This window comes from Elgaria multicarinata, chromosome 5, assembly GCF_023053635.1.
Source record: "Elgaria multicarinata webbii isolate HBS135686 ecotype San Diego chromosome 5, rElgMul1.1.pri, whole genome shotgun sequence".
NCBI lineage: Eukaryota > Metazoa > Chordata > Lepidosauria > Squamata > Anguidae > Elgaria > Elgaria multicarinata.
In genome coordinates, this window is record NC_086175.1 from 1980143 (window position 1) to 1996600 (window position 16458).

A 16458-nucleotide genomic window follows, 5' to 3' on the forward strand; every position below is an offset into this window, starting at 1 on the left:
CCATTCCACTCCAACCTCTGAACCAGGCTAGGCGCTTGGAAACAAGCACAGAAAGCGGGAGGGGGCTGCAGAGTCCTTGATCCTGGCCATCTTCTCACTTCACAATGTATTTCTGCTACTCTTAATTCTCCTTCGGAGCTAATTATCTCTGTTCCTCTCCCTCCAATCCTCCAAGGACAATTAGACATAAAGGAGACATAATATAATGGGTAAACATTGGAACAGAACAGCCTTCCCAAACCTGGTTCCCTCCAGATGTGTTGGATTTCAACTCCTGTCAGTACCAGCCAGTGTGGCAAATGGACAAGAATGCTGGGGGTTGCAGTACAAAAATTTGGAGGGCATAAGGCTGGGGAAGGCTGTGATAGAGGAAAAAGGGCTAGAGGCTTCCCCTTCTCCTTATTTTGGGAGAGCCTTGGGAATTCTTAAAAATTAGAGAGGCTGGCTTACATGTGAGGCTACTTTTTAAGTGATGGGATTTTGGCTATAGGAACTAGGCAATGAAGAACTCGCAGGGCGCCTGCCCCGCAAGTTCTGAGCTCTGCTTGGCCAGCCCTTGCTGATGCACATTTTCTGGGGCCTCTGGAATGTGCACAATTTCCCCGGCACACCATTAGCCTGCCAGGGGAAGCCCCAGAACGTGTGCTTTCCCTCTCTCCCCCCATGCGTCAATTGGGGCCTGAAAGGCCTCAACTGGTGCAGGTGGCGGAGAGGCACGGGAAAACACGCTTTTGGGGTCTCTGGAAAGTGCACACATTCCCGCAGCCAAATGGCCTGGCCTGGGAAATCTGCACACTTTCTGAAGGCACGAAAAGTGCACTTTCCTGCCTCCCCCCTTCCCCACCAATCAGCAGCTGAAGGGCCTCTTAACACAAGTGGTAAGAGGCCCTTTAAGGCCCCGATTGGTGTAAGGAGGAGGAGAAGAAAGGCTTTTCCCTTCCACTCTAACGGCCGTCACCATTAGAGTAGAGGGGGAAAGCTCTCCTCTTCCTCCTCCACCCCCCACAACGCCGATGGGGACCTTAAAGGCCCTGTTAATAGGGACTTTAAGGCCTCCATCAGTGGAGGGGGTTACTGGCTGGGGAAATTGTATATTTTCCCACTCTGTGTACATGGCAGCCACCCATCATTAATGCAGCAGGGGAAGGACAAAGGGCGTTCTGCCTGGACCTGTGCTCCTTTTGCCCTGCAGGCACGATGGGGCAAAATTCCGCCTGGCGCATCCGTCGAGGCCCTGGAGGGCTGGACATCCTATATATATAAAAAACCTTTCTTCAGCCCTAAGTCTTCCCACTTTCCTGATCAAGAAAATAAACGCTGTTTAAAAATAGAAAAAATGTCCAAAAATATCAATAATCCACAAATTTTCTCATTCTAGTCAAGTCAAAATAGGAAAAAAATGGTGGGCAAGAGAGAATTTGTGCTTTCACCAACCTGTCTGTGCCACTTTAGTAAATCACAAGAGTACCTTAACTAGAGGTGTCACTGAAGTTGACAGTTACCTCGTTCCAAATACAAATTTGTTCAGCTTGTAACGCTCATATATTACATTCTGCATAGCATGTCCCTTCGAAACTCTTATCTAACTTGGAACATATTCTACACCAATGGTCTTCAATGGGGTATCGTGAGATCAGTGTAGATGGCTTGTGGTAAAGCTGTTGTCACCATGTTGGGCAATTGTGAAAGTGGGTGCCATGTTGCAGGTTGGGAGTCCAGATGGGTCTCAGATCTGGACCAGTTAAAGACCACTGTTCTAGGCTTTATCAGGCAGACAGTGTCAGAAGCTCCTGGTTCACAGAATTCCTGGTGAAGGCTGGCAGAGGAGCATCGATGTAAAAAGTCTCCAGCAGCACTTTCAGACACACTTTCCAGCAAGTTCATATATATCAACCAAATTGAGTTGTCCTATTACTCCTATCAAGTCCACAGCATAGGGCATACAAAGTATGACTAAAGGCATATTATTTCAATTCCACAAGCAAACCATTTAACACACATCTTCTGGACACAGCACAATGTATCTAATATTATGGATTAAACACCTCTCTCTCTCTCTCTCTCTCTCTCTCTCTCTCTCTCTGTATATTTAGGTCTGTCTGCGTTCTTCTCCTGTTTGCGTTCGCTCCCTTACTCTAGGAATTGCAGTGTAAAGAGTCACAATAAAACTGTCTGAACAGACAAAATGCAGTGTCTTTGTCACATCAGAACAATTCACCCTTCTATCCATATATTGTCAAGATTAGAAATCTCTTGCTCTAGCTTGCAAGCTGGTGCAATTTATTTGATGCTGCCAAACCAAATCAGCAGCCAACTGGCCCAAAGTTCTTCAGCAGTCAGGGAAGACTTGCCGTGCAATAGTGACATTCAGAGGTGACATAACTGCACCACTAAATAAATATGCATTACAGTAGTAAAATGATTGCTAATCAGGATGCTGAAGAGTGAGGGAGAAGAAAACAGAGAAGCAAACATCTATCCATGGAGAAGTCTTGGGCAGGGAGCCATCTTTGCCCAGGTGATATCCAGTTCACACCAGCTTGTATCAAGAGCAGGTACCCCTAATGCCCCATCCTAATTATGAGCACTACTAATGAAGGTATCCAGACACAACTCAAGATTGATGGAATGTGAGATAACTAGTTCTGTTAGAACAGAAAACTAAAGAAAACTTGAATCATTTAAGCAATACAAATAAGGTTAGTGACAAATAGACATTCAAGATAGCTTTCTGCAGCTGTTCTAAAACTGTGTACACTAAACATTTGAGGGTGGGTGCCCTAGTCCTTCCATCTTCACTTTCATCACCATCTTCACATGGACGGTGTCTTTGTGAACAGGAGAGCCTCTGCTATCTGTGCAGGTTTTCCATGTGTTCTGGAATAATGGAAAATCAGTGTTCCAAAACAAATGGAAAACACTGATAGAGGAGGCTCTTCTTCGCGAAGTCACATGTAGAGGGTGGAAAAAGCAATGACCAAGGATGAAGAGCAAGGATGCTCCCCCCTCCATGCGAGTTTACTCTCAGAGGATTTGTAACGCCTGAATAGGGCTTGTATATCCAATGGATCTCACTGTACGAACTCCACCAGCAACACCTCCTGTTCAAGACAAACTTACACAACAACACAAACATCCAGGATGCTCCTGGCTGGTTGAACACTTAATCAAACACAATCCCTGTAATGTTCTTTAAGGAATTAACAGTTGTTTACAAAGCCAAAAAGTAGTTCATGCGCCTAACTGGGAGTAAACAATTTTGGAAACAATATAATTTTAAAGCCTCAGTAATTGGCGACAGCATTATTTGATGTTGAAAAGGAAAATGCCAGAATACATTTGACTTTTCAAAGTTCAATTCTACGCCCACAGTAAGGATACGGTCTGTACCAGGAAATAATACACCACCTTTGATCATTTCTCCCATGATGCACCCCACTGACCAAATGTCAACTGAAAACAAAATGCAATGACATTAACTGACTTGAAAAAAAGCAAAAAAAAAAAAAAAAAAAAGGACTTTAAAGGGAAAAACCCAGTGATAACAAAGAGCAGCGCAGGATGAAAATGAATGGAAGGGTGAAAATGTGCTCACTACCAAACCAGCAGAGACTATTTCCTACTGCTAGGTGCAGCCTCAATATAACCAAATTTCTTCTGCTAACAATTTTGTTATACTTATCAGAAGGAATTAAGTATTACCCGTTTAAGAAAAAAAAATGCATTTTCCAAGAGAGAAAATTGGGAAGGGAAGGGGGAAGGGGGAGAAGAGAGCCACCACAAGATATTAGTTATCAAAAATTCTGCTGCAGCAGCACAAGGATACAGTCCCTTCCTGGAAAGAGGATTTTGTGGCAAACCATTTCTCCCATAATGCACCCAACAGACCATAAATCCACTATGTTTGTAGCACAAAAAGAAGAAGCAAAGCAAAACCGTCACTGAAAATTAAAGAAGCAGCAGATAGGACATGACTGCATCTTACTAACTGCAGATAAAGCACCAACAAAAGGAAGAAGCAATCATGGGATCAAGCTGCAAATGTATTTCTGGAACACATACACGGCTCCATCTGCCAAGAACATCTTCTGGATTAAAACACAATGTTCCACGTGATAATTGTTCTTGTTTACTTCCCATGCATTTCAATGGGGCTCACACCAGGGATGTCCCTGATAGACCAAAACTCTAATGCTTTAAAGATTACCTTTGTATTACTGGGCTCATAAAGAAATTATGAGCAGTAACTGAATTACTTAACAAGGGTTGAAATGACAGGATACCCACCCACAGCATCTTAAATTAGTAATGAGAATCAATAATGGGGTGGAATAGGATGAATAAATTTAAACTTAATCCCAACAAGACTCAAGTTCTCTGGGGAGGCCATCTTGTCTATTCAAAGAGATGGTGTTCATCCTTTTCCGGATGGGTTGAAGATCAAGACTGCAGGCTGGTGAAAGTTCTAGATCCAGCCTTGTCACTGGAGACCAAGAAAGCCTTTGTGGTAAGGAGTGCCTCTCATCAAATTAAGCTGGACCTCTCTTAGACAAAGCATGGCCACAATTACCCGTGCTACTGTAAATTGTTGTATATGAGTCTGGCTTTGAAAGATGTTTGGAAATTGCAGTTAAATCAAAACGTAGCCATCAAGGCAGTGGGAACATATCTTTCCAGGATTTAAAGAACTTCACTGGCTTCTGGTCTGTTTATGAGCGCAACTGAAAGTGTTGGTGCCTGCCTTCAAAGCCCTATACAGCTTGGGTCCAAAGCCCTATACAGCTTGAAGGAATGTCTGCTCCCATACTAACCTGCCTGAGTATTGAGGGTATCTTTGCAGGTTCTCCTCCAAGTGCCTCCCACCATCTAAGGTAAGGTGCAAGACAACTAAAAGAGAGAGCCTTCTCTTTGGTGGTGGTGCCCCATTTTTCAAATTCCCTTCCCTAGGAAGTCTACCTCGTAGCCACTTTGCTTTCCTTTGGTGTTAGGACCTTTTCTTCTGCCACCCCCAGACTATAGAATGGCCTGCCGGAGGAGGTTCGTCACCTTAATGCTCTCTATGAGTTTAAGACAGCCATAAGACTAATCTCTTCCAGCAGGCCTACCCAGATGAATTTTAAACCTAAGAATTTTAAGATGCTGAGATTGTTGTTTTAATATTGTATTGGTTTTATATGCTCTTTTAACTAATTTTATGTACTATATTTTATTTAGTGTTGTTCCCCGCCTCGATCCAGAGGGAGAGGCAGATAATAAACAAATAAAGATATTATTATTTTGAATTTTGAATTTTATCTTAACCACCCTGAAAGCTTTGTTAAAGGGTGGTATATAAATCTTTAACAACTAAAATCTTAAAGGCTGATTTGAGAATTTTTATTTATTTGTTTATTACATTTTTATACCACCCTGAAGCTCTCTAGGCGGCTCACAAAAATTAAGGTTTTTGAAGGTTTTGAGAACTGGATAATAGTAATTTATTATTGCAATAAATGCTTCGCTTGGAGCACATTTACATTTCAGAGGAGCTGTGGCTCATGCGGAAAGCCCCAGGTTTATTCCCTGGCATCTTCAGGCAGGGAGGGAAACATTCCTGCCTGAGACTCTGGAGAACTGCTGTCAGTCAGTATCAACAATACTGAGCTACAGGGAACAATGATCTGAATCAATATAAGCCAACTTCTTATGTTCCAAAATTTAACCTGCATCTCTCTCTCTAAAGTCAACGGTGGTTGACTTTATATAACCTTTATATAATTGGTAACATATTATTAAATTGGACTAGAGAATTCTATTGTGATACATTTCCTGTGAATGGCACTCTCCCTCCAAACGAATAACAGAATATAAATGAGAGTGCCACTTGTGTGTCCCTGGTTTGTTTCACATTAAATAATTGAATCTTTCTCTAGCCATTTATTTTGTCTAACTAATCCAGAAGACAAGCCACTATTAAAAAGATAAACTGGTTTTCCACGTTAGAACAAAAAAATCCCATTTCTTCAACAATTATTTCTGGACATGAAAGTTTTATTAAAATCAGTGTACTACCTTTCCTATGAATCTTGTGGTATATGGTAAATATTTCACTAAAATATAAATATTATTTGCAAAGCAGATGCCCGGTCATTCCCATTTGTGTTAGAAGTTTGAGCTGTGGTCTACATGTGCAGCAGAAAGAGGTGTACAATGGATTGTCCCACTTCAAAGAGCAGGGTGGGGGAGCTATTCTTAAATGTTCATTCAGGTTAAAAGCTTCTTGCAAGGAAAACAAAATTCTAGCCCTTCACAGAGAAAGGTTCTTGCCTAGACCTCTTTCTACTAGTTTACGACTTGTAGAGAGGTTGTTGGGTTTTTTTAATGAAATGCCCTCCTTCTCCTATACCTGTAGCTTCAAAGTGGTCATTTTCTGCGTAAGCAAAGGGACTTTGAATACAGCCCGAGGCTGCAGTTTCCATGTAGCAAGGGTCCCCAACTTTTTTGGGCCAGTGGGCATATTTGGAATTTTGAGAGTATTATGGGCACTTTCACAAAGTAACTGTCATGGTGGGGAGGAGCTTGTCCAATATGACTGCTATGTTGAGTGCAGCCAGGCACAAAATACCTATTTCCTAGAAGGTAAACTGGTGAGGGTAAACATGAAGTAACATGCATAAACAGCTTTTTTATCTAATGACCAATGAAATAATGTATTCAAGTCTTGTTCTGAATTAATTGACCTTGTACAAGAAGGTACACTTCTTCGGCGCTCAGGCAATAGCCATATTGGATTCACCAAGAGAATCCAAATAGGAATGAGCAAACCTGTCTTCTCCCATTCAATGTCAGTCACTTTTACCCACTGTTCCGCTCTATTGTCTTCTATTGTTGATTCGTAAAATGGCTTTGTTATCCTCTGATCTACTTTTCCTCACTGTAAGTTACATCTATTTTTCATATGCGGTGTGTTGTGCATTACTGCTATCTATGCTCTTTTCTTTACAGAGCATAGACCGTGAGTGCAAACCTATGCATATACACTCAATAGTAAGACCCAATGCATTCAATGGGACTTACTAAGTGTTTAGGAGGCAGTCTGAGAGATCCATGCAAGGGCCTGGATAAGGAAATGCTGCTTACATAGAAGCATCAGTTCCAAGTTAAAGAGGAACTGTGGTAACGTACCTTTGACATACACATCCATTTTCCTCATCTCCTCACTCCCAATCCTCCCCACAATACCACGAAGGAACAAGTGGGGAGAGGAAACAGATCAGCACTCACTTTCTCTGAGCAGCGACATGGGAGGACTGGACCCCATGGATGGAACTGCTGGGATCGTCTAGAGAAAGAGAATGTGCGCAGCTGCTTCTGTCTGCTTGCTTGCCCTCTCTCACTGGCCTAGTGGAGCAGGAAGGACTGGGCCTAGCAATGCCCAAAAGCAGAGGCTCATCCTCTCACCCATCTGTGCTCTGGGTAGTGCAGCACTGGGGATTGGGTCCAGTGATCCCAAACCTGCTATTACACTGCACATAGGGAGGAGGAGGAGCAGTAACTAGAAGTGGTGTCTGCTTCTGTAAGAAGAAAACACAGTTTCAGCCTTGCTTAAGAACATCAGAAGTGCCCTGATGCTGGATCAGACCAAGGGTCCGTCTAGTCCAGCACCCTGTTCACACAGTGGCCAACCAGCCATCGGCCAGGGATGAACAAGCAGGACATGGTGCAACAGCACCCTCCCACCCATGTTCCCCAGCAACTGCTCATGCAGCCGTGTCGCCTAGGAAGACAATGAGAATAAGCAAGTACAGCCTCCCAGAGGGAGAGGACAGCAGCAACATCTGTTCATTACAGCCACACCTTGCCCAATTCTCCCCTCTCTGTGAACTTACCCCTTTCTCTCAGGAACACAGCAGGGAGGATTGGCTTCTGATCATGTGTGTGCCCTGCTCTCTCTGAGGATCTACATAAGTGAGCTCTCTGGACAGCACTTGCCCACAATCTTGGGGTGTGACCAATATCCAGTTCTCCACAGCCCACATCACAACCCAAGGACTGATTTCTATGTCCATTTATATTTGTATAACAGTAACTGATGTTAATTTTGTCCACTGTTTAAGCATGAGATCAAGGCAGATTTAACATATGAGAAAAATATTATTTTTACAGGTAGAAAAAAACAGTGCCCTAAGAGCGTATTTTATATAAGCAGATTTTATCTAAGCAAAAAAACTGCAATGCCTTCTCAATGTATAATAATGTTTCCTAACTGGCTTTCAACACAACATACTGGAATTAAATATTCTCCACACTTAGGATGGTGTTATTTTTTTAAAAAAGCTTTAGCAGCTTAGGAAAATGTAAAATGTAAAATTGCATAAATGTAACATAAAGCACATTATGTTAAGGAACAAAAATTTAAGTTGCTGACCATTTTCTTTGTATCCCATTCCCAGGATGACTTCTGGTGCTCTGTAGTAACGAGTGACTACGTAAGGTGTCATCATAAAGCTGGTTCCTGCTGTTCTAGCCAGCCCAAAGTCAAGAATCTTCAGAGTGCAGTCAGATTTTACTACTATATTGCTAGGTTTCAAATCCTTAAAACAAATTGGACAGTGGGGGGTGGGGGAGGGAGAAAGGAAGAGACGTATCATTTTAAGGCAAGCATGAAAATCCCCAATATAAAATCAAGCAGCACACTGGAAACTGTATACAACTTGCTCAATACTTATAGATCAAAAATTGACCCGGTTCACATGACACGGCCCCTGTTACCTCGAGTTAAATAACACATAATGAGCTATAGCATGTGCTGGGCACATGCAGCTACCATTTTGAATATGCAACCGCCTGATTGGGGCAATTGGGGTTTGCACCATTTTGTGCAAACCCAGCCACCATGGGTTATTTGAGGGTTTAACCCTCAAATAACCTACAGTTGCCAGGTTCATATGACAGGGTCAAAATGGTCGCCCCCACACACACCACAATGGACTAAAGGGCCCAGCCATGTTGTACAAACCAACCCATTCAGGTGAATCTGAAAAAAATATTCTCTTTAGAAAATCATATAAGATTCATATCTATTCCAGAATCAAAAGGAGGAGGAGACATCAGAGAAGAACTTATCAAAAACTTGGCAATATTTCTGGACTGTGAAAAGGAATATTTAGAGACTGAAATTGACAGGGTTTATAGAATTAACTCTACATATGCCAGAACAAAGGGTGTCCCAAGAGTGGTACATTTTGTTAGAAAGAAGACAAGACACCAGGTTCTTCAGCAATTTTATGCCACCAAAATGAAGATGGAGGACAAGGAGATAATTATATTTAAGGGGATTCACGATAGAATACCACGTAAGAGAAAGGATTACGCATTTTTAACGGCAATTTTAAAACAGAAAAAGATTGTTTTTCGACGGGACGTCCCAGAAGGAGTGATTTTTACTTTCAAAGACCAGAGATTTTAGTTGAATTCAGTTCAAAAAGCGAGAGACTTCGTGGGAAAATTTAACAAGGATTTGTACAAGATGTAACTGGGAAAAGAAGACACTTTTGGCGCCTCAGGTGCCACAAGTATGGACTGAGCCACATTTAATTTAATTTAATTTTTTTAAGACCAATTTGAATATGGATTACAAGTATTTAACATGGAATATCTTTTTTTTTCTTTTCTTTTTTTGAAGTGCACCCCCCACTACGGGATCTTATTCCTGTTTCCAAAATCTCATTGCTACTTCTAGAGGTGCTTTCCCACTCCCCTTAGATAATACAAATTCTAGGAATATTTAACATGGAATATCAATGGAGTGAATGCTCCCCCAAAGTGGAAAAATATTTCACTATTTGAGAAAACTAAAACAAGACATTATCTGTTTACAAGAGACTCATATTAGGAAAAAAGATAAAACATTTGATTAATAAGAATCTGGGTGAAGAATTTATTTCAGCAAATATGGAAAAGAAAAATGGAGTTGTCTTGTATATTAAACCACATTTGAATCCGGAATTAGTACTGTCTAATGAGCAAGGCCGATTTGTAGGAGTAAAAATCAACTTAAATGGAGCTACAACTATGATGTTAGGAGTTTACGCTCGTAATGAGTTTAAAGCAGAATTTTGTAAAAAGCTGATGGACACTATAACAGAGTTATCTTATGACAGTTGGTATTTGATGGGAGATTAGAATGGAGTGATTTTCCCTCAAACAGACAGAACCTCGGGAAAAAATATCAAAAGCCAACAGGGGAAACTTCCAAAATGTTTTTTTGATTTGATGGAGAATTTGGGATTGATGGATATATGGAGGCAGAAAAATGGCGAAAGGAATATACTTTTTTTTCCTCAGAGACATAATTTTTTTTCAGGAATAGATATGATTTGGGCAACTAGAGAATTTGTTACAAGGGTGAATAAAATAGAGATTTTACCTAAGTCTTTTTCAGATCACAACCCTATACTTATGGTCTACAAAATAAAAGCAAACACCTTTACGTGGAGATTAAATGAAGCTTTGCTACAAAATTGAACAATCGTAAGGGTACAGATGTGAAAATGATTTGGGATGCAAGTAAAGCCTTTATCAGAGGCCATTTCATACAACAAAATAACCAACTAACGAGAAAAAGAGAAGAAAAATCACAAAACATTCTGAAAGAGATTTTTAAAAAACAAGAAGAGTTAAAGAACTCTCCTGGAAAGACAAATATTCTTTTTACTAAAAAGACAGCTGAAAGACGTTAGAACTGTATTAAACATCTTGGAGTATTTCGAAAACCATCCAGAAAAGCAAGCTGCGCTGATTTTCCTTGATGCAGAGAAGGCCTTTGACAATCTTAATTGGAATTTCTTATTTAAGATCTTGGAGGAAATGAGCTTTGGAGAAAATTTTATAAAATGGATCAAATCAATTTATACTTCACAAAATGCTCAAATAATTATTAACAGAGATTTGTCAAAATCGTGTGAAATACAAAGAGGAACAAGACAGGGTTGTCCTTTGTCAAGTGTTGGAAGTATTGAACAGAGATATAAGGCAAGATGAAAGAACTGGAGGAGTAAAGATTTAAAAAGTCATAAATTGAGAGCTTTTTCGGATGACTTGGTGCTTACTTTGGAAAAGGGAATTGAATTTTTGATGAATAAATTGAAAGAATTTGGTGCAGTAGCAGGTTTTAGGGTGAATAAACAGAAGACAAAGATGTTAACAAAAAATATGAAAACGCAAGAGCAAATGAAGTTGATAGAAAAAACAGGTTTTAAGTTAGAAAAGAAGGTAAAATAATTGGTAATTATTCTAACAAACATGAATTGTATGTTGTTTCATAATAATTATGTTAAGGTGTGGAATGCAATTAAAGAAGATTTAGTAAGATGGGATAAGGTTCAACTGTCACTTCTGGGGAGAATTGCTACAATTAAGATGAATGTTTTATCAAGAATGTTGTTTTTGTTCCAGACAATACCTATTGTGTCATCGCAGTTACCATTCAAGCAATGGCAGAAAGATATATCTAAATTTATATGGCAGGCAAAAAAAACCCCAAGAGTTAAATATAAAATATTACAGGATGCAAAGGAAAGAGGAGGTCTGGGCTTGCCAGACTTAAAATTATATTTTTCTGCCTGTTGTTTGGTATGGACTAAGGAATGGATGTTGTTGAATAATAGAAGACTATTGGAACTGGAAGGAGATATGGGTGGCAAGGGTACTTGTGGTACAATAAAGTTAAGGTTAACGTAGAATTTAATAATCACTATGTACGGCGTGCTATTTTTAGGATATGGAATAAATACAAACTTAGGTTTTGTCAGAAAAGACCTTTGTGGCTATCAGCATAGGAAGCCCACCACAGAAGAGAATTATCAAGTATGTATAATTGGTTAACATATCGTGATGCATTAGAATTTTCACAAGGTGAATATAAATTAAAATCAAGAGAAGTGCTGATGAAAGTTGTATGCCAATGGTTTTCATATTTACACATGGTGGAAAGGTTTAAATTAGATAAGAAAATGTGCGGTTTTGAACAAACAAAGTCTGAATTTGAAAAGAAATTATGTACAAATGATGAACATGTTATTGGAAAAATGTATAAAATTCTGTTGAAATTTGAGATGGAGGATGAACAAGTAAAGGATTGAGTGATAAAATGGAGCCAAAATTTTGGACATAATATTTGGACATAATATACTAATGGAACAAGATGTGGTTAAAAGGTTTAAAGTTTGTGTTAAGTTCTAGTCTAAAATAATTTTTTTATAAGATGATGTATAGATGGTATATGTCTCCTTCGAAGGCTAAAATGTATAAAGGGGTCTCGGGAACCTGTTGGAAATGTGAAGAACAAGAAGGAACATTTTATCATATATGGTGGACATGTAAAAAAGTGAAAAACTTTTGGACACAAATTCATTCTTAAATTCAGAAGATATTAAAGACAAATATACAACTGAAGCCAGAATATTTCCTCTAGGGTTTAATGGACGAGCAGAGTCAGAGTCAGAGTCAGTTTATTGTGTTACAAGCAGTTAGCCATTATACACAAGTTATAAAAGAGAACAGTTTACAATAAAAATAATTGAGCATCATAAAAGGGGTCACTACCCAAACCCTTCATGCATTATAAAGAACGTATCTGCATAGACTTAGCTAAAAATTTCAACACTCTAAAAGAAACAATATTTTTTGCATCTGATAACAAATGACAGACTTTAACATGTGATGAGGAGACCTTCAGCGATTTTAGCAAGGGAGAAATATAAATATTTCTAAGATAGTTATACATAGGACATTCAAGCAAAACATGAATTAAGTCTTTGATAGAGACTGCATTACATCCACATACTCTATCTTTAATTGGTAATCTCTTATATCATCCTAGCTGAACTGCTAAAGGGAGAACATTTAATCTTACCTGTGTAAAGATTATCCTCAATTTAATGTTGGGTATTTCCACCAGATAACTTGGTAGAGATAAATAAAATGGCGTGAAAGAATTATAGAAAGGGTTAGTTTTACAGGACTTAAGCTCTTCTGACTGAGACTGCATCTCTATATCCTTTAACCTTTGCAATAGCAGGGTTTTAGCTTTATCATGGCCCTAAGATAAGAGAAAGGGCACTGAAAATCCCAGATTTATTATAACCCCTTGCTTTCTATGCATCCATGAGTCTGAGCCCTCCTCTGCCAATGTCATCAGAAGAATCTCTGACAATTGTTGGAAGATGGATTTTAACCAAAAGAGCAGGGCTAATCTAAGAGCTTCCACTCTAATTGGCATAACTCCTGCTTCTGCACACAGGAGTGCCAACTTTGTAGAGCTGGGCGCTGCCAAAAGTCTGCGCAAAAATTTGTTTTGCGCTTTTTCAAGTTGATCTAAATTTGTAAGCGCCCACAAGGGGGCTCCATATAACAACATGGGCAAAACCCTAAGCTTATAAAGTTCCATTGTGGGCTGAAACAAATTTCCCCCTTTTGTCCAGTAAAATCTTAAAAGCCCGTTCAAAGTTCTTTCCGCAAGCAATGTACTTGCTTGAACCTGAAAGGACCAGTTGCTCGTCCAATGAAACACCACACCAAGATATTTATAAGAGGAGACTTGCTCTAGTTTATTCCCATCAAGTTGCCAATTGCAGATTTTTTTTAATTTACCAAATATCATGGTTTTTGTCTTTTCATAATTGATGGAGAGAAGTTCGTTCTTGCAATCTGCGAAGCCCAATTTGGGTATAGGAGATCAACACAGCATCATCTGCGTATAGAAGGATAGAAAACGTCTGACTACCGATTTTAACTGGGAAATACTTATCGCCTCTTAAAAACTCAACGACATCATTTACATAGAGGTTAAAGAGGAAGGGTGTAAGCAAGCATCCCTGCCTCACACCTTTTGTGACTGGAATCGAGTCTGTTAGGTGTCCTCTATCTAATCTGATTTTCAAAGATGTGTTAGAATAAAGAGACTTTATACATATTAAAAGTTTCTGGTCAATACCCAGAGACTGTAGTTTGGTCCAGAGGCATTCCTGTGGGATAGAGTCAAAGGCAGCTTTAAGATCAATGTACGCCACATAAACATACTCTACAATACTGGCCAAGTACTTATCCACAACATGCTTCAGCATAAAACAATTATCAAGGGTGGATCTGCCGGTGCGAAAGCCTGTCTGTTCCGGGGCCAACAAAGCATGTTCCTCAACCCAATCCTCCAATTTATCAAGGAGAAATCGAGCATAAATCTTCCCTGGTACATCAAGAAGGCTTATTGGCCTGTAATTGGATGGGTTGTTTCTCGAGACCTTATAAATCGGGACCACTATGGCAGACGACCAACTGGACGGTGTGATACCTGAATTATTAATTTGGGGAAAGAGCAATGCGAAAATCGGCGCCCACCAGTTGGGGAAGGTAGTAAAAAGATCAGGTGGGAGTCCATCTCCACCCGGAGCTTTCCCATTTTTTAATGTTAAAATTAAAGATTTGGTTCTTTCGACTGAGATGTTACCCCAATCACATTCACAATTACAGTCCAAACAATCATCAACAGGGAGTCCAGAAAAGACAGAATCATTAAATAGCCTCCTAAAGTGATCTTCCCACTCAAATTTAGCAATGGAACCATCTATCACAGGTTGCGACCTTTTTTCTAACCTCGCTATTATATTCCAAAATTTAGATGTATCTTTTTGGAAAAGTGCTAGACCGAGTTCCCTCCACTGATCCCTATAATAGCTATTTTTTTCTCTCTAATTAAATTTTTATATTTCCTACGTAAATTGTAAAATTCCAAAGGTATTTTAGGGAGGTTTTTGGTACAATAGTCTTTAATAATACTCCCCATTTGCCTTTTTAGAGCCCTGCAATCCTTATCATACCATGAATTTTCCTTTTTAGTCTGATGGATTCTTGACTGAAGATGCTTTTTTACCTCAATAAAAAGAGGTCTAAGAAAATTTATTACTTTATCAAATAGCTGGATCACTAGCTCAATAGAGGACGCTTGGAGGAGATCTTAGGGTCAGAAGTTCAGATGAATAAAGCCTCTGCTGAAGATCTGCTTGTAATAAAGGACTCCACTTAATCCTTTTATCTGATGTCAATTTCACTTGGTCAGAATCTAAATGATAACTGACGGAGGAAGAAACCTCATTTAGTCCCCGAAGAGAGAATCTAAGTGGTTGATGGTCACTGCCAGCTATGGAATCAACTAGGAAGAAAGAGCACAGTGACTGGAAGGCATAGGAGATCAGTACATAGTCCACTATACTCGCACCACCGTTGTTTATAAAAGTAAATTCTCCATCTAACTGGTCCAGATGTGAGCCATTGATTATCATTAAACTTAATTTAAGGACCAGAGCAAAGAGAACAAGGCCGGAATCATTAATCTTTTTGTCTTTGGACTCCCGATGTTCAGTAGCTTCACACAATTCAGTTGGAATGCCTGAGGCCCTAGCAACAGCTTGATTTGAGGAGCCTATGCGCGCATTGAAGTCGCCAACAATTACAAGTGGGACCGTTGGAAATTCATGTTCTAGTCCACCTAGATAATGTTCAAACTTGGACCAACAGTCTTCAACAAAATAAGGTGAGCTCCTAGGGGGGACATAAATGTTAACAATAATGTAGGATTGTTGTGAATTTTTAACAAAGATGGCCATAGCAAATGGGGTCAGCCCTTTAAGATGGATAATAGAAACTGAAAGGGAGATAGATATCAATATAGCAAGCCCACCACTAGACCTACCCTTTGTTAGAGAAGGGGATGCAGAACTTGAGTATGACACATAACCTGGCAGCCAAATATATTGATTTAACCAAGTTTCTTAGAACAATAAAATTTGAAATTGATTAATATAGGATAGGAAATCAGCATCCTCTAGCTTATTTTTCCATCCTATGTTCCAAGAAAGGCATAGAAAATCTGTCTTAGGTTGAATTAATAGTCAATTATAGTTTGGAACCTGTGTTTCAGTGACAGTTTCTTCCGCTGCTATTAATCGATTTTCTGTCAGAAAAGGGCTGCCATTTAATTGATGCACATCAGCAGTAAATGTGACTTGTTTCCCCATCTTGGGTTCTTCCATTTCATGTGGCTCCAGTTTCCTCATAGCTAGCAAATTTGTCGTTGTTTGGCGTGCGTGATCAGAGATAACATTCCTGATTTTAGAAGGAGTCACAAAGGATATTAAATCCTCCTGGGACATTGGTTCATGGTAACCTTGACCTTAATGTATCTAATCTATTGATTATGGCCTTTTTTTCATTCAGAGGTAGGCATTTGTAAAAACTAATTAACTGCTCTTCTTCCGGAATCCTAGAGGCATTAGATGAAGAAGCATGTAAAATAGCCTTTTCTGGTAGAGAAGATGGGCCAGGGAAGTCTCTTAAGGACTGGGGATTTTCTAGTCGCAAAAAGGGTAGAAGAGGTAGCCTTACTGCATCTAAAAAAACTCGGGTAGAGATGACATCAAACCT

General features: G+C 39.6%; 1 protein-coding gene across 3 annotated transcripts in view; it reads right to left on the bottom strand.

Moving 5' to 3' along the window:
• MAPK8 (mitogen-activated protein kinase 8) overlaps positions 1–16458 on the bottom strand; it is a 54924-nt gene that overhangs the window by 16556 nt on the left and 21910 nt on the right. For 2 of the 3 annotated variants that reach the window (XM_063125885.1, XM_063125884.1), the window contains exons 6-7: positions 8408–8573; positions 3382–3453 (exon numbers count right to left, since the gene is read on the bottom strand). In XM_063125885.1, the coding sequence (XP_062981955.1) occupies positions 3382–3453; positions 8408–8573 (238 nt within the window). Of the gene's footprint in view, positions 1–3381; positions 3454–3826; positions 3899–8407; positions 8574–16458 lie in introns of all 3 variants that reach the window. The other variant, XM_063125883.1, reaches the window with a different exon arrangement.